This window comes from Ruditapes philippinarum, unplaced genomic scaffold (genome assembly GCF_026571515.1).
Source record: "Ruditapes philippinarum isolate M1 unplaced genomic scaffold, ASM2657151v2 ctg231_1_1_1_1, whole genome shotgun sequence".
Classification (NCBI taxonomy): domain Eukaryota; kingdom Metazoa; phylum Mollusca; class Bivalvia; order Venerida; family Veneridae; genus Ruditapes; species Ruditapes philippinarum.
In genome coordinates, this window is record NW_026863152.1 from 226,467 (window position 1) to 243,869 (window position 17,403).

At 32.5% G+C, this 17,403-nt stretch overlaps 2 protein-coding genes across 2 annotated transcripts; one reads left to right on the plus strand and one right to left on the minus strand.

The window, feature by feature from the left end:
* Positions 1–544: 544 nt before the first annotated feature.
* On the minus strand, positions 545–7,970 carry LOC132721286 (GPALPP motifs-containing protein 1-like). Its single transcript, XM_060705565.1, has 6 exons — positions 7,832–7,970; positions 5,415–5,944; positions 4,593–4,760; positions 3,883–3,969; positions 3,355–3,414; positions 545–1,559 (listed from the first exon to the last, which is right to left on the minus strand). Exons 1-6 carry the CDS (start codon positions 7,872–7,874, stop codon positions 1,377–1,379), a joined length of 1,071 nt encoding a protein of 356 aa, XP_060561548.1. The 5' UTR covers positions 7,875–7,970; the 3' UTR covers positions 545–1,376.
* On the plus strand, positions 7,949–12,243 carry LOC132721287 (peptidyl-prolyl cis-trans isomerase NIMA-interacting 4-like). The gene is made up of 3 exons (XM_060705566.1): positions 7,949–8,150; positions 9,041–9,160; positions 11,195–12,243. The coding sequence occupies exons 1-3, from the start codon at positions 8,037–8,039 to the stop codon at positions 11,351–11,353; spliced, it is 393 nt and encodes a 130-aa protein (XP_060561549.1). The 5' UTR covers positions 7,949–8,036; the 3' UTR covers positions 11,354–12,243.
* The last annotated feature ends 5,160 nt before the right edge of the window (positions 12,244–17,403 follow it).

Genomic DNA, 17,403 nt, shown 5'->3' on the forward strand with positions numbered 1-17,403 from the left:
GATGAACTATCTTACTAGATTCTATATTGGTCTTTTTGCTTTGTTGTCAATTGGTATAATTCTAGCGAATTACTATTTTATACAGAAGTCAAAATACAATTTTGTTTACATTTTGCTTCCTTTACAACACATTACTGCACATTAAGCGCTACTTTCCTCAGTTGTTAACATCAAAATTACCCTAAATCCTTTATTAAAACATTATTTAACATATGACTGACATTTCTAAAGAATTTTTTAAATATGGATTTCTGAAGGAACGTGTGCCTTTAAATACTTAATACATGGAATAGGTACAATCCCAGCATAATGCCAACACTTCCACTTATAGAAATTTCCTAATACATGTTGTATTTTGGCGCCAAAATTAAACCACAACCGCACGTTGACCTGGCAGTGCAGATAAAAAAAGATTATTTTCCCCGCAATCACATGCTATGGTAAAGGGGGCTAGGGGTCGAGGTGGACTTGTTGAATAGAACAGCTAACTAAGGCATCATTTATACATGAACAGTCGAGGTGGACTTGTTGAATAGAACAGCTAACTAAGGCATCATTTATACATGAACATAAAAGTCCCAGTTTATTAAAGATTGCTTCCTTTCTTTATACATTGTAAATGGTAACTGGGAACGAGTGCAGATGGTCTTGTGTTTTTAAACTCCTTACTTGCTGACTTTTGAGAAGTTGATTTGCATAGCTCTGATTTTTTTAATATAAAGCCTGGTGTGGCATAAAATCCAAGGAAAGTAAAATAAATACATGTAAATAAGTTGAACTCTGAGATACAAAAATTTATAGTCAATCACCAATGCGTTCACTTAATTACCGTTAACAAAATCATTATTTTTACAAATACATTTATTTCATATCATAAATAGTAAAAATATTTCTTGTTACATGTATATCATATGAAGTCATGGGGAAACTTTCAAACATGATGAAGACATTAATAATATTATCAAACTTTTAAATATTGTGACAAACTAAGCTTGAAATTTTAACAAATCATGCATTTGCAGTGATGAAATACCAGATGAAATAACAGATCTTAAAATTATATATCATATAAACAAACAGTAACAGATTATGTTCCTTTATAATTTTAATGTAATTGCATTCTACAAAAAATCATCTTCTAACAAAGTACCTTTAAAAAAATCCAACTTGATATTTGTTTGAAATACACCCAATGATTATCTATTGTTTTTGTTACTAAACTTGAACACATTTACTTCAAATTTATAAACCAAAAAACAACTGGAAAATTATTTCAAGCACTCTCAAGTCTACTTCAAGTTTCAGGAAAAACACAATACTTTCCTGGTGAGCTCATCTTTTTCATAATGCTGTATTAACCACCAAAATGAGACCATTCATAAAAATGAAGTTCCGGTGCCACCGGACTGAAACCGCGAACCCAACTCTCGAGATCGTTTAATGTAAGCTTGTTTCTGAGCATTGTCAAATCTGTTCACTTTGAGATCAAGGTCACGGTCAAAAGGTCGCCTCTCCTCACCTTTATCTTTCTTCTTCTTTTTCTTTTTCTCTTCCTTTTTCTGAAAAGAAAAAAAAATACATTTAGCAATGTTATAAAATTGTCATTCAGAGTACAGTAAAACTTCTACAAAGTAACACCCTTTGGGAGACAACGGTTTCGACTGTTGATGACAGGTGTTATGATAACAAGATCACAAACCAACACAGTTTATCAAAACATGTTTCACTTTATCAAAGCTGCATGCCTCCAGATGAGCGAAAATTATTTCAATAAAAGAAAAACGTACTAAGATTTTAGGGAAAGTAAAAATATTCAAGATTCAAGTAATAATTTACATGTTATGATTAATGACTGATTATTAGGTATTTACATGTATAACTATATTTCTAATACGTTACTAATGCAGTAAAGGCTATTTTGTCATATTTTGTCCTCTTTTTAGTCATTAACGTGGGTTGTAAGTGCCATTGATAAAGTGTAAGGTTATTTCAATAAATAATACGTTTAAACATATTTTCAAAATTTTCATGAAAATTAGAATGAATCTGGAGGCATGCTGTTTTAAGCTTCATTGGTAGATAAAATAATTAGTTGCCTTTAGTTGTTATACAAAGTTTAATTTATTGTTAATTGTTACTTCAGAAACAAACAATACTCCATTTTCTTTAAAGAGGTTATTACACTTTAAAGAACCACTCTTCAAGGGTTTCACTGTATACCAATTATCAATATTTTATGTCCTTTTGGTGTAATGAACTGCATTAATGTAAGGGAAATTATTTCTAATTTAATGTTTTTATCAAGAAGTTTACAAATACTCAGGAAGAAATAGTTTTGTCAAATGAATATTATCTCTAATAATCATCTCAATATTTGTTTTAAAGTGGATTCAATTGGTCTACAATGAGCATATTTTTTTCATAAGTATGTCAGATATTGATAAAAACAATAAAAATATATTATATAACATTTGGATATTGTTGTAACAGGATGTTGATAAGAGTTCTTAATTGATTTAGTATGATCATATATCTGATGAATACTAATATTTTGTTCTAGAACACTTTTCATCTGCTATATATTTATATGTCATATCACATCATGTATGCAACACTTACCAACAAAATTCATTTATACTTCTTTTGCAGACAAGGGGGTAATTCATATTCTGGAGTGGGTTTGGCATTTTTATAAGTTTCCGACAGAGGGTCATTATAATACAATTAATGACTAGTGTGCCATTGAATATGATGTGATATTCACCGGCAGATGACATATTGACCAAGGCGTAACTTTTAACTATAATTGTAAAGTAACAATATTTTAATTGAGAAATATACCATAAAGAACAAAACGCAACAATTATATTTTAATAAGCACGCGTTATTTACAGTCTAAGATATATGGTCATTGAATATGAGACTCAATCTATTTTTAGACTTAGAAAATCCAATTCAGCCAGTAAATATGATACTAAACCCAGTGAATATGATTCTATAAAAAGTTCTGTTGACTACTGTTTGGACCAATGAGATTGCAGCTATATTTAGATCATATTATAATCAAATTTATGTATGATTTTCACTAAAAGAACATATAAGTAAATATCCAAACCTTTACGTTAATATTATATTTGATGCATATTTTGAAAAACAGAAAAGTGAAATCCTAGAGGGGTCATGATTCTCTTACACCCCTCTGGATTTGCACACATGGAGTATTTTTTTTTATTTACATAAAGAATGATATCTACCGTATTACTTCAGTGGTAAGAGAAATTCTATTCACATCACTATCTTCAAAACATGAAGAAAGATTATTGTATATATACATTGTATTATGTAAGTGTATACCTTTTTCTTCTTCAATTCCTTCTTGTGCATGTCCAGCAGAGACTCTGGGCGATGTTTTTTCTGTCAAAACAAAATAAGACATCATCTCTTACTATCCATACATCAAACGCAATAGGATGTGCCCCTTGATGGCAATACTTACAAGTGTCATCATAAACAATCTATGAAATTTAACATCAGACTATGATGGGAATGCTGACAACTATTCTAAACCTAGACATGGGGGTGAGTCATATTTTCTACTTGACTTTTATTCTACTTAAAACATATCTAGCACAAATGCTTAATTGCACTGTCCTATTTTTTTAATCAGTGTGTTAATCTATTATTTCCTTTTGAGATTTGGACGCAACAAGAAATAAAGGCATACATTGAGTACAAAGTTTCAAAGAAGATGAACTAACTGAACAGTAGCTGTTCAAGAAGGTGTATGACAGGCCACAGAAGTAAATGACATCATGAAGACACAAAAATCTCCCTAAATTATTCCATTAATTTCATACAGAAGAAGCAGATTTTTTTTCTTACATTATATGCTTCAATTTCTTTTGTTGCTTGTTTGTCTTTGTCACTCTTGAAATGATGATTCCTGTCCTTCTTCTTGTTCTTGTCATCCTATAAAATACAGGCATGATAAAAGCATTTAATTTTCATTTTTTGAAAAATTATTTTTGGATTGTTTTTTTTTTTGCACCACACAGTATAGATTATATGGCAACTTTCTATCTATACTGGAAGAGGAAGAACTCAAGTGCTCCTCTGTGTATTATTTCAGGTACAAATGGCACCAGAGTAGAACCACCATCGTTCCCTAAGCTAGCTGGATAGGTTCTTCAAATCAAAAATTTAAAGTCCCTATTGAAATTCAAACCCACAGCAGTGAGGGGCAAGTGGTTTGAAGTCAACAACCTTAAGGCTTAACCAATCGACAATGGATGCCCCAATTATTAAAATATTGTGCAATTTAAAATATATCAAATTTTATTGGGACGTACTTCAAACATTTTTCATGCATTTTAATACACAGATATGTCAATAAGCCCTTCAGCATGGTAAACATTTTCCACAAATATTGTGCTGAGTGAAATTTCCCTAAGCACAAAGACTGAAGCTCAGCCCACTGACTTAAACTATGTGAACATTTTCAAATCTGTGAACATTAAGTCTACACAATTACCGTATGCATAATTATACTGACCAATATTTTACAACTTATGATTCAATATCTTGTTCATTACCTTATTTTTCTTGCCCTTCTCATGTGGTGCCTCTGTCCAGCTCGAATCTTGTTCGGGGGCATCTCTCGCTCTAAACTGTCTGTTGCTCAAACCAAAACTAGCACCCATCTGCTCTGGTAATTCTGTCATCCAACTTTCTCTCTGTTTCGGTACTTCAGCCTCATCTGTCTATAACAGAAAATTACAAATTAGTCATTTAAATTAATGTCTTTAACTACATGTGTAGTTAAGAAGAAAGGAAAAGTAAAATGTAAACTTGCATAAAAGATATCAGTCACTCTAATTGTACATTAGTTTATACAAATTTATTTTAGTTTGATTGTGTTGGAAGCTATAAGCTTATTGAAACACTCTCGAAGAATTGTACATTGATAACCAATCTGTATTTGTTACTTTATATTATACACTAATTTCATTTTCAGATCATGTCAGAAAGTACTATGCCTATTCGATGTTATTGATATAACTGTTGCTCTACTCAGGTACCCTTTTATGTTTCAAATCATTTAATGCATTGAGGGTTACTTCAGGTCTTCCAACAAGGCTACGAACTTTCCACATAACCTCATCAGCCGTAACTGTTACTTATAACCCAATTGTAAGTGCAATTCGGAACTGAATATCAAATTTCATGAGGGAAATGAGGAATCCTTTCTATTTCTTGGCCTAAAAAAAATTGAAAACCTAAGATTTTTAGTATTATGAACACAGTGCAACATCATTAAATTTTCATGTTTATAAAATAAAATCATAAATTAAGTTTCACATGCTATTAACGCCTTAAAAAAACAACAACAAAAGCGAAACATTAAGCAAAATTACTGTTGTGGTTGCTGTTAATTTCTGTTTCATTTTCATAGCTCTAGCTTCAAACTCATTCACTGCAGAAAGGTCATCTTGTGAAGCCTGCAGACCTAAACTTGGTCCTATTACTTCATCATCATCACTTCCTTCACTATCTTTCTGCATATTGCTATCACTTTGAGGTAGCGAAGCACCTAGTTCTCTAGTGTTTTTATCCAGTGGTACAGTCTGTGATGATGAAATGTCTTTTGCCCTTTCGGATACATGTGATCGCTTTATTTTCTTTCTATGCCTACAATTTGAATCACTGTCTGAAGATGATGATGATGATGATTTTGAGTCTGAATCTGAGTCTGAACTATACTTGGATGAATGAGGAAAATTTGATGGCAAAACAGGGCCTATAACTTTAGCACTTTTTTGTTGTTTACAGGTGGATGGTGCAGTTGAATGTGGGCTGTTAGAGGTAGGTTTGGTGCTGGCAGGAGGTAAACTCGGTCCATATTGGTCGTCATCATCATCACTGTCATTGGAAGCTTGCTGCATACCTTCATAAATATAAATCAATAAAATTTTAATACTAGAATTATACAGAAACCTTAAAGCTGCATGGCTCTGGATGAGCCAACATATTTCAAGAAAATCAAACTTGAGAAAAATTCACTAGAGAAGTACAATAATTTTCAAGATTCTATATCTTATATTCAAGTAATATTTCATTCTCTTTCACAGTGTCAGATGTGCAAGTTATACTCAATCCTCTGAGTCACTCTTGGTACACATTTCTCACACAGTCACTCTCTATTTTATGCAAAAATGCTTTTTCAGTGTTTTAAGTGGATTCCTCAATCCTCCAAGGATTTTGCATATTCCTTATTCTCTGTACTATAAGCCTACCAACTTCTGTCAAAGATACTAACAATATTTCAAGGGACATAGTTAACTGGACAAGCAATTTGAGATTGGCACTGCATTATCTTATCCTTAGACACAAGCTTTGTGAGTGATTGGGATTACATTTTTACATTTACACTTTGGGATGACATCCCCAGTGTCAATACTCACTGAAGCTAAAAACTGAGAATACACCGATTAATAGTTTCCGAACTAGCAGACAACAGGCTATTCCTTAGTATCAGTAGTTTTTCAAGTAAAGAAAACTGGTAGCCTATCTCACTTTATAAAATGTATGTAAAATGGTCTGACATATGGTAGGTTTAACAGTTACTTTAAATACTTTGGTGTTAAAAGGTGTGTTGAAGTAATACTGTGACGAAGCTAAGATCCAAAGCTTTCTATGGATGTAATAAATTTTATAATCAGACAATTAATCACAACAAATTAATGGTAACTGTTTAAAAACTATTTAACTTTTATTGTTTTAGCATTTATAAGAGATATTGATTTTACTCAAAGATAAGGGAAACAACAGTTATTAGTATTTTTCACTTGGTTATTAACATGTACATACTTCATATCGAAAGTATTTATAAATGGGTGTATTGCCCCTTATAAAAGATGAAAACAAACAAACATTAATTAGTTTTAAGTTGTATAAAACCCGCACGAGTATCGGACCTGGGAAGAAAATATGACCACATTGAAAAAAAACCCTCTGTGTTCATCTTAAATGTGTCAAAAACCAAAAATAAAAAAAAAATAAAAAAATTTTAGCCCCATTAAAGATATACTATAAGTTTAAAGTATATATTTAACGGGGCTCAATTTTTTTTTTTTTTTTTTTTTTTGGTTTTTGACACATTTAAGATGAACACAGAGGTTTTTTATCAATAAGGGCTGGCAAAATCTGATTTTGACTTACTTAGATTTTGCCTGCCCTGTCAATGGGGTCATATTTTCCTCCCAGGTCCGATACTTGTGCCTAAGTATAAAACTGTATAAAACTGTATTTGTTGTTTCTTGATTTTGAAATTATTGTACATATTTTGATTTAATTGATTACAGAATACCTAGAGTGAAAGAAATTTGTCAGTTCACATGTATTTTTTTTGAACACTCTTGAAAGCAAGTGTAGCGTCCATTAGTTGAAATCATCTCCAAACCTATTATAATAGCAGCAGAATATTTTGGTTCGGAATATTTCATTCTGTTAATGGCAATATTCATGTATGTTATATTACCAAGACATTCTATGTTACAAATCTTAAGCTTTTGAAAACAACATAATTTTTCAGTTTTTCAACTTTTATAAAAAATTTCAACAGATACACGTAAAGCTTTAAAGACCCTCAAAAATTTAAGTATTAAATTTAACATAAAAAGGTTTATTTGGGGGTTAGACAAAGCAAATACAACATGGTACGAATTGTAGAGGGACGGATTAATTAAAATGCGAGCATATTAAAGGACGAATAAGACTGATCCCAAAAAACAGTTTTTACTATCTTCTTGCTCGTTTTTTTTTTATCTTTTACCTGGTGGTAAAGAAGGTCCATAAATATCTTCGGTACTTGACATTTTGGCCTGACAAAGCACACATAAATAGCAAATAGTTTTTAATTTTGTTTCAAATCAGTCTCAATTACACAAACGCTTTCAAAACTTAAAAAAAGCTTCCAGTGATACAGATTAGAAAAACAACTTGTGCAATTTTCAAAACTTCTAATTTATCATTTCGACATGCCGAAAAACAAAGGTGGCGGTGGTGGTGGTGGAAAAGGTGCAAAAAGTAAAGGGGCAGAGGGTGGTGGCGATTCTCAACAGAAACAAGCTAAAGGAGGAACAGCAGTTAAAGTAAGTGACATAGATTTCGGATAATATATTTTTCGGATAAAACTGGATAGACTGAACTGTTAAATATTACTCAGAATATGCCCCACTTATTGAATGTTATTGGTCATTGATAATGGAAAAGATATACTCACTAACAAAGTTCTATGCTCCTGCGTTTATGAATAAATTATGCAAATAAGCCAGGTTGAGCCACCGTTATTTGACCGGCTGGAATAAAAACTACCATGACGGTGACAATGCTGGATATGTAATGAAAATTACGCCGTGTAGTGCAAAGATTTTATGTAATGAAAATTACGCCGTGTAGTGCAAAGATTTGGACATTGCAATTAAAATTAACACTTACGTTGACTCAAACTGTTCCTTGTCAGCAAAATTGAAACCGAAAGTAGTGGTTGTTCTAGAACTTTAAATCGAATAAAATGGGTGGGATTTAACCACCGCGCATGCCCTGTGCGAACGTATTGTTTACATCCGGTTGTAGCATAGGGTAAGAGTGCAAACTTTGTTAGTGATACTCTAAAGATGGGACATTTCAAATGAAAATATTGAAGAATATTTTTTAAAAAATCATAATATTATACCGCAGTATAGGTCCAAAAAAAATATTGCAAACCAAAAAGTAGCCTAACTAATTCGGTTTGATGCATTTAACAGATAATTTTTTTTCCTACTGTCAAACTGTTTTCCTTCTGTCAAAACATTACAATTTACATAGCCTGATATCTCTATGACAAGTTAAATTAGTTGAACTAACCAAAAATTGTACCTTGAATGGGAAAGCCAAATACTTATAAATGATGCATCATAAATTCAGAAACAAATATTGTTCGATATATTTATCCTTGAAAATTGCGTTACACAAGAAATAATAAAATATTCAATTTCAGGTTCGTCACATTTTATGTGAGAAACAATCCAAAGCACTAGAGGCAATAGAAAAATTAAAAAGTGGAATGAAATTTAATGAAGTTGCTGCTCAATACAGTGAGGACAAAGCTCGGTCTGGGGTTAGTTGAAACTATGTTGAAAAAAATTATCTTCCCAAGAGAAAAGTTTTGGAAAATCAGAGAGTTTTTGATTGCGCAAGTTGAACTTTGTCAATCTACATAAAGATTAAGTACCGGTAAAGCAAAAAATCAAAGCACAGAAGGTGCTGAATTTGTTTGGGTCTCAGAATGTAAGAAAGGTGCAGGTTGTGAGATTATATGTATAGTGCCACCAATGCTTTCCAGCGTTTTAATTGTAGTAAATTGGCTATAAGACTAATTGCAACACTGATATTCAATCCAATGTTTATTTGACTTTAACAATTTGAAAAAAAATGAGTTACCTTTACTGGGATTTGAACTCCAGACCTCTCGCTTCCTAAGCGAGCCCGAAAACCCTTCAGCCACGGTGAATTAATTTGTGAACGGGCTGAAGAAAACCATATTATTCTAAATTAGGGCTTGTAAGGACTTTAACTGTTGTTTAACACAGATGTAAATAATCCTGGAGCTTACTATAAGCATTTATATTTATAAAAAATCAAAGTGCTGCAAGTTCTGTGGTATTTTCTGATCTTTGCAATCTAAATCGTACTGTATATCTGTATGCATTTTCCTGTATAGGTTTATTTTTATGTATTATAATTCATTTTGCAAGGCACCAGAGTTTGATACATACGGAATTCTGCATAACTAGAGTTGCATCAAAAAATCATTTATGTTCATTTTTTACGACAGTTACACTTTATCCTTGCATATCATGGCTACTTCCTTAACAAAAACACTTAAAAAAGAATTTATCAGAAAAAAAATTTTACTCGACTGGGATTCGAACTCGAGACCTCTCACACACTAAGCGAGCGCGTTACCACTGTACCACGGAGAAGTTATACACAGAAAGTCTGAATAATATCAAGTCATTCTAAATTGAGAACTTCCATTGCATTTCGGGTTTGTAATCCTTATTAATTTCGAGGTATTTTGTTCAGGGTAAACCTGTTGTTTAAAATTGAAGTAAATATTTTAGCGAAAATCCTCTCGCCCAAACAGTCCGACATGTAGAATCTATATATTCCACTATTCGGTTTGTGTAGTATTCGGTTATAAATAGTATTTTCATTGATAAAATCATATTCATCCGCGTAATTTGTGATTGTGCATTTATTGACAATTCTATAAGCTAACGCTATTGTTTAACTTTACATGCGTTGTAATTTGTTGGATACTTGTAACAAAATAAAATATTTCTTTCTTTTAAATCGCTAGTTTTAAGCTGTTTTGAGAACTACTTGTTGTTAGGTTTGTTGTAAACTTCTGTGTCAGAGATTGAATGTCCGCTTTGTATTTAGTTATTTTCGATCAGAAAATACAATAAAACAATATTAGAAACCTTCGACCATTCGGGAATTACTTTGCTTGAAAATTGATGCGCCTGTCTTTGACCATCTTTACGCAGTGATCTCCCCTGAATTTTTCGGCTTTAGTGTACATACAAAAGGGAAGTAACCGCTTCAAAAAAGTGGACTACTTTCGGCATTTGCAATTAAGAACATTATACTCTGAAATTTCGCTACCATTATTTGTTTGGTCTGACGACCCAAACAAATAAAAAACTGAGTTAAAATTGAAGTCTTATTGATATGGAAGTCAAAGTATTTTTGAAATAACCATCAGCCCCTCAGCTTATTTATGTATTGTAAAAAAAAATGTCTGTTATAAATGATCATGTACTATAGTAAACAATCAAATGTTACAATAATTGACAATGTTGAATAAAAGAAAGCTTTAGTAAATTAAAGAACTGATTCAATCGCTTGTAAGCATTTTTTTGTTTTAAGTTAACAAAATTATTTTAAAATTACCAAGAAGTGGTTAACTGCTAGATAAAATTGTCAGTTTTCACTGGCTGCTTTAAATCACAGACCTAAATTGACATTAAGGCCTGGCTTTAACTTGATAGACTATATAGAGAACTCTGGTGAAAGCAGAATCTTAATTGCATCTGCTTGTATGTATATATATTCTGTTCAATGTGTTTGTAATTTTTGTTTTTAGGGTGACCTTGGCTGGATGACCAGAGGAAGTATGGTTGGACCTTTCCAAGAAGCAGCATTTGCCATACAGAATAGCACAACTAACAGTCCCATATACACTGATCCTCCTGTGAAAACTAAATTTGGATATCATGTAATAATGGTGGAAGGAAAAAAGTGATCATTTGTGTTTTGAACATATTCAGTTTTTAACCATTTCATGCAAAAGTGTTCAATTTTCACATTGTTTTAGATCATCATATTTAAAAATTGGTCATTAATTTGTGAGTTAATCATGATTTTGTTTAAGGTATGTTATGGCAATTGGTGTTTATATGATATTACTGTCTTAAAAATGAAAAAGGTTTTTGTTTTATATTTGTCCATTCATTTTTAATTGTCCGTTTTTAAAATAGAACTTTCTATGTACAATTTTGTATAGTTAAGAATACATCTACATGTATCTGTATTAGGACCAAAGAAGTTACAGTCAAGGCAATCTCAACACAGAAAAAGATTGATAATGAAAAAGTCCTGTTATGCAAAACAAAAACAAAAATGTCTCTATAAATTATTTTTCCATGCTACTAGTTTCTATTATAAAATTTGCTAACTATGTTTTCAATTGAAATACAATGATGATCTTTTATAGCTGTTGACCAATTTTGAATAATTTTGCTTTTACCCCTATTGGTTCCAAACTTGTTACAGATGTTAAATTTTATCGTGTGAGGACGCCCTCTAGCTAGCTTTCAGAAAATGGGTGGCTCTACTAAGGTGCTGTTTGGTGCCTTAAATTATTCACATAGCAGAGATCTGAGATCTTCCTCCACCAGTAAAGCTTCACATTGAGACTTGGAACCAGTCCAGAAATAAGTGAAGATTTGAAACAAAACACCTTATAGGTGGCATCTTTTTTTAATTGGAAGTCAATATTGCTATGTTATCTTAGTTTTCATAGGGATATAATCTAAAAGTTTCAAATGTAATATTTAGAAAATTTCAATGAAAAACAGTACCTATACATGTAAGATCCTGATGCTTATTATTAATTATAAGTAAAAATATAAAGTAACTTTGTTTTTATTTTTTCCATTTTTATTTTTTGACAAAAGGAAACTCGTGTTACTACTTTTGTTCAATTAAACCTGCTAAAATGAATTTGCCCTGCTCTGAATATTGGAACAGTCCATCTGCAGTCTAAGGGTTTTTCAATATAAAAAAACCCATAAAATTGGAGGTTCCAACAGTAAAGGCTGGCCTGGCTCTATACATTGTACGTGCACTAGCTTGTGGCAAAGCTAATTTCTTCTGTTCAAGTAGGTTATACAGGTTAAAATACTTGAATTTGTAACAATAAATGTGATTTGACGAATCACCTCAATGAAGATTATTATGTATTTTCACCTTTAAGGCTAGTGCTAATAAAACTAATAAAAGACAACCACAACTTTTTACCTCACTGACCTTAAATGTCTCTTACGATAGAGGTATACACACTGTATTTAGAATTTTGTCAATGAAAAAAAAAGAGCGATTACTGATCACAGCTACTGTGTAGGAGACACAAAAATTATTATCAGGGCAAACCATGTTTTTCATTGAAGGGCCATAACTCAGTCCAAAATCATTCAACCAGAAAACCCTTTTTAAATGCTACAGATCAATCCTGTCAAGTTTTATTGAAATTGCATTAGTGGTAAAAGAGGGTAGTCCAGACAAACTTTAAAAATAACAAGACCTGTTGGAGAACAGCGACGGTCGACTATTCGAAAAAGTTGTCACCAAGTATAAATAATGCTTACCTATATGAATACATAAAATTGTCCGAAAGGTACAAAGGCTTGTTATTAAGATGTTTTATTGAGTAAATCACTGCTTTATTATTATGAATGCATAAAATTTTCCCAAAAAAAGGCACAAACCCTTCAGTAGTTATTGTGATACCAGCCTTACACGCAAAAACTTTACCAAGAATTTGTAAGCTGAAAAAAGGGGCATAATTATGCAAAAAAAACAAATCAGAGTTATGGGACTTGTGCCAATCATGTAAGATAATCACAGAGAACAAGTGTGTGAAGTTTCAATCCATTCCCTTCAGAAGTTATGGAGATACTTGCGTACACACAAAAACTTAACCAAGAATTTCTAAATCGAAAAAGGCGCATAATTATGCAAAAAAGCAAATCAGAGCTATGGGACTTGTGCCAATCATGTTAGATAATCACAGAGAACAAGTGTGTGAAGTTTCAATTCATTCCCTTCTGTAGTTAAGGAGATACTTGCTTACATGCAAAAACTCAACCACAGGGACGCCGACAAATGAGTGACTGCATTAGCTCAATTATTCTGCAAATACTTGAGCTAAAAATCATTAAAGGGCCGCAACTGTAAACAAAATTCACTGAACCGGAAAATGACAATTGCGGCACAAAAAACAGACAATTTCTTATTGGAGATCTTTTACACCTGTGAATTTGTAATTTCCTTTATCCCGCATTGACAAACTGAATTAACCAACTAATATAGACATGACAATTTAAAACAGGAATTTGTAAAGTACAAGTCAATGTTTTATAAATAACTTTTAATGATGAAGTTTAAGGTACAAATAATTGCACAACATGTTAATTGTTATTAAATAACTTTGTAAAACATGAATTATTCACATGATTATTCTAACACATGATTATTCTTATATAACACATAATTATTCAAGTATAGCACTATGAAAGAAAACAGGAGGAAAAAAAAAAACTTTCCAAAACAAAAAGTCAATGAAGGCTCCGCTCTTACTGACTTGAGAAAAGACTATAACTAAATAAATTACATTTCATGTTTTAAGCCAACTGCCAGCGAAACTCTGTGCCAAAATACCCCTAAGATTTTAACTCAACAACAAGATGCTAGTAACATAGTTTTTGACCCCATAATGACCCGATATTCAACTTAAATCTAAAAATCTATAAAGAGTAAACATTCTGAGGTTGTGATAGTTACAATCCAAAAACAGATTGTGTCTGAAATGAGCATTATTTATACCTCCAGATGAGCAAAACTATTTCAATAAATCAAACTTGTGAAAAATGTACTAAGATTTTAGGCAAAGGAGAAAGATTCAATATTCAAGTAATAATTTACATGTTATTAGCAATCAATGGCAAATTTTTCATTATGTATAACTATATTTCTACTGTGTTACTAACGCATATTTTTGTAATAACATGGGTTATAAGTGCCATTTATGATGTGTAAATTGCTTCCTTTTGTTACTAAACAATATTATACATTTAATTTCAATATCAAAATTTTCATGAAAATATGCATAAATCTGGGGGCGTGTTGCTTTAAAATTTAACCTACTAACCTATAACTTGACACTTTATGTATAGGTTAGTGTTTGTTAGTCAGTATTTACAAAATTAAATTGATCTTGAACGGCCCAGCCAACCAATTTAGTGTTTGGAATTATTTTTATCAATAGTCTATTACATGTAACTACACTGATTAACAATTTGCCTTTTTACCAAAGTAAATGTGTTGCCATTCAATTAAAATACTGCAGTCCTATTTGACAAAATATAATTTCAAATGCTAATCAAGACAAACTAGAACTGCCACTATCATGGCGTGAATACCCCCGCATACCACTTTGTCAGAATCAACAGTGGCCATTTAGAGCTCAAGGACAACCTCCCTGCCAAATCTGAGGTTACTAAGCCAGTGCATTTTATAAGTTATGTATTCTACATGCTTCAAATGTGAAAATGTCAAAATCAATACATTGCAGACAGAACATTCTTTAGCAATTGAGAAGAAAAGCTTTTTTTTGTCAAGGTCCCTGTGACCTTGACCTTTGACCCAGTGACCTGAAAAATCAATAGGGGTCACCTTATAGTCATGATCAACATCCATGCCAAATATGAAGACTGTGGGTCAAAGGAATCTTAAGTGAATGGGTGGACAAACTTTTTGAAGTCAAAGTCCCTATGACCTTGACCTTTGATCCAGTGACCTCAAAATCACTAGGGGTTATCTACTAATCATGACTAACCTCCATTCCAAATATGAAGACTGTGGGTCAAAGGAATCTTAAGTTATTGGGCGGACAAGCTTTTTGAAGTCAATGCCCCTGTGACCTTGATCTTTGACCTGGTGACCTCAAAATCAATAGGGGTCATCTACTAATCATGACTAACCTCCATGCCAAATATGAAGACTGAGGGTCAAAGGAATCTTAAGTTATAGGGCGACAAGCTTTTTGAAGTCAAGGCCCCTGTGACTTTGACCTGGTGACCTCAAAGTCAATAGGGGTCATCTACTAATCATGACTAACCTCCATGCCAAATATGAAGACTGCGGGTCAAAGGAATCTTAAGTTATTGGGCGGACAAGCTTTTTGAAGTCATAGCCCCTATGACCTTGACCTTTGACCTGTTGACCTCAAAGTCAATAGTTGTCATCTACTTATAATGACTAGCCTCCATGCCAAATATGAAGACTGTGGGTCAAAGGAATCTTAAGTTATTGGGCGGACAAGCTTTTTGAAGTCAAGGCCCCTGTGACCTTGACCTTTGACCTGGTGACCTCAAAGTCAAAAGGGGTCATCTACTAATCATGACTAACCTCAATGCCAAATATGAAGACTATAGGTCAAAGAAAACTTAAGTTATTGGGCGGAAAAGTTTTTTGAAGTCAAGGCCCCTGTGACCTTGACCTTTGACCTGGTGACCTCAAAATCAATAGGGGTCATCTACTAATCATGACTTACCTCCATGCCAAATATGAAGACTGTGGGTCAAAGGAATCTTAAGTTATTGGGCGGACAAGCTTTTTGAAGTCAAGGCCCCTGTGACCTTGACCTTTGACCTGGTGACCTCAAAATCAATAGGGGTCATCTACTAATCATGACTAACCTCCATGCCAAATATGACGACTGTAGGTCAAAGGAATCTTAAGTTATTGGGCGGACAAGCTTTTTGAAGTCAAGGCCCCTGTGACCTTGACCTTTGACCTAGTGACCTCAAAATCAATAGGGGTCATCTACTAATCATGACTAACCTCCATGCCAAATATGAAGACTAAGGGTCAAAGGAATCTTAAGTTATTGGGCGGACAAGAAAAAACCGACGGACAGCCGGACGGACGGACAAGCTGATTCCAGTATACCCCCCTTACAACTTTGTTGTGCGGGGGTATAATAAATACATTTGTTAAGAATATCTAAATAATAAGTTAAACTCTGTAAATCAAAACTCTGTTAATCAAATCAACACAATACACAATTAATTATGATTCAAAAACATTTGTATTGTATACATGTTTTGTTAAATTATCTCAAAAGTTTTATACGGACAAGCAATTTCTTTTGCATTGTAAATTTCTGAAATGCAGTAATTTTCACACACAAAAAACCCCCATAAAATTCTAAATAGCTAAGAAAAAATAACATTTAACTCTAAATAGCTAAGAAAAAATAATATTTAACTCTAAATGGCTAAGAAAAAATAACATTAATAGAAAGAACATCATATCAAAAATCACAAAAATAAATGATAAATTTATCCTTAGCACTTGATACAAGCATCTTAACATTTGTTTGCTATGGAGTATTGGCTGCAAAATCTGAACCAATTCTACCAGTGCTGACCACGATCAACAAGCATCTCTAATCATGGTCATGCACTGTTTGCTATAGAGTATTGGCTGCAAAATTTGTACCAATGCTGCCAGTGCGGACCATGATCAACCAGCATCTCTAATCATGGTTTGCACTGTTTGATATTCAGTGACTTAGTAAGTACCTGTTTTGAGATTTTTCCTAGAAATGATAAATGATTTTGTTTAAATTGAAAAATGTAGATCTACAAGTCATTTTAAGATATGTAGCTGGATGAAAGTTAAATATGCTTATAATGAAATACAAACCAATACAAATGATCCCTAAAAAAAACAAAACACAATTGCAAGTCTAGTCATATACACCTATTTTTAGCACACATGTTGATTCAATTCCGCTTATACAAAATTAAACAAATGAATTTAATATCATTCTCTATGATCACATTACTCAGTTCCCATAATGACGAACGTTAAATATGCATATAATGAAATACAAAAAAAAATACAAAATTTAATGCTCCCTAAAAAAACACAGATTCAAGTCTTGTAATATTCACTCATATTTAGCACAAATGTTGATTCAACTCTGCTTTTACAAAGTTACACAAC

Excerpts from the sequence above, each read along its gene's own strand:
- LOC132721287 (XM_060705566.1), top strand. The coding sequence starts at position 8,037 with ATGCCGAAAAACAAAGGTGGCGGTGGTGGTGGTGGAAAAGGTGCAAAA. Across the intron at positions 8,151-9,040 it reads AAGGAGGAACAGCAGTTAAA|GTTCGTCACATTTTATGTGA; the intron begins GTAAGTGACATA and ends ATTCAATTTCAG. Across the intron at positions 9,161-11,194 it reads AGGACAAAGCTCGGTCTGGG|GGTGACCTTGGCTGGATGAC; the intron begins GTTAGTTGAAAC and ends TTTTGTTTTTAG.
- LOC132721286 (XM_060705565.1), bottom strand. The coding sequence starts at position 7,874 with ATGTCAAGTACCGAAGATATTTATGGACCTTCTTTACCACCAG. Across the intron at positions 3,415-3,882 it reads AAGAAATTGAAGCATATAAT|AAAAAACATCGCCCAGAGTC; the intron begins GTAAGAAAAAAA and ends TTGTTTTGACAG. Across the intron at positions 1,560-3,354 it reads AGGAATTGAAGAAGAAAAAG|AAAAAGGAAGAGAAAAAGAA; the intron begins GTATACACTTAC and ends TTTTCTTTTCAG.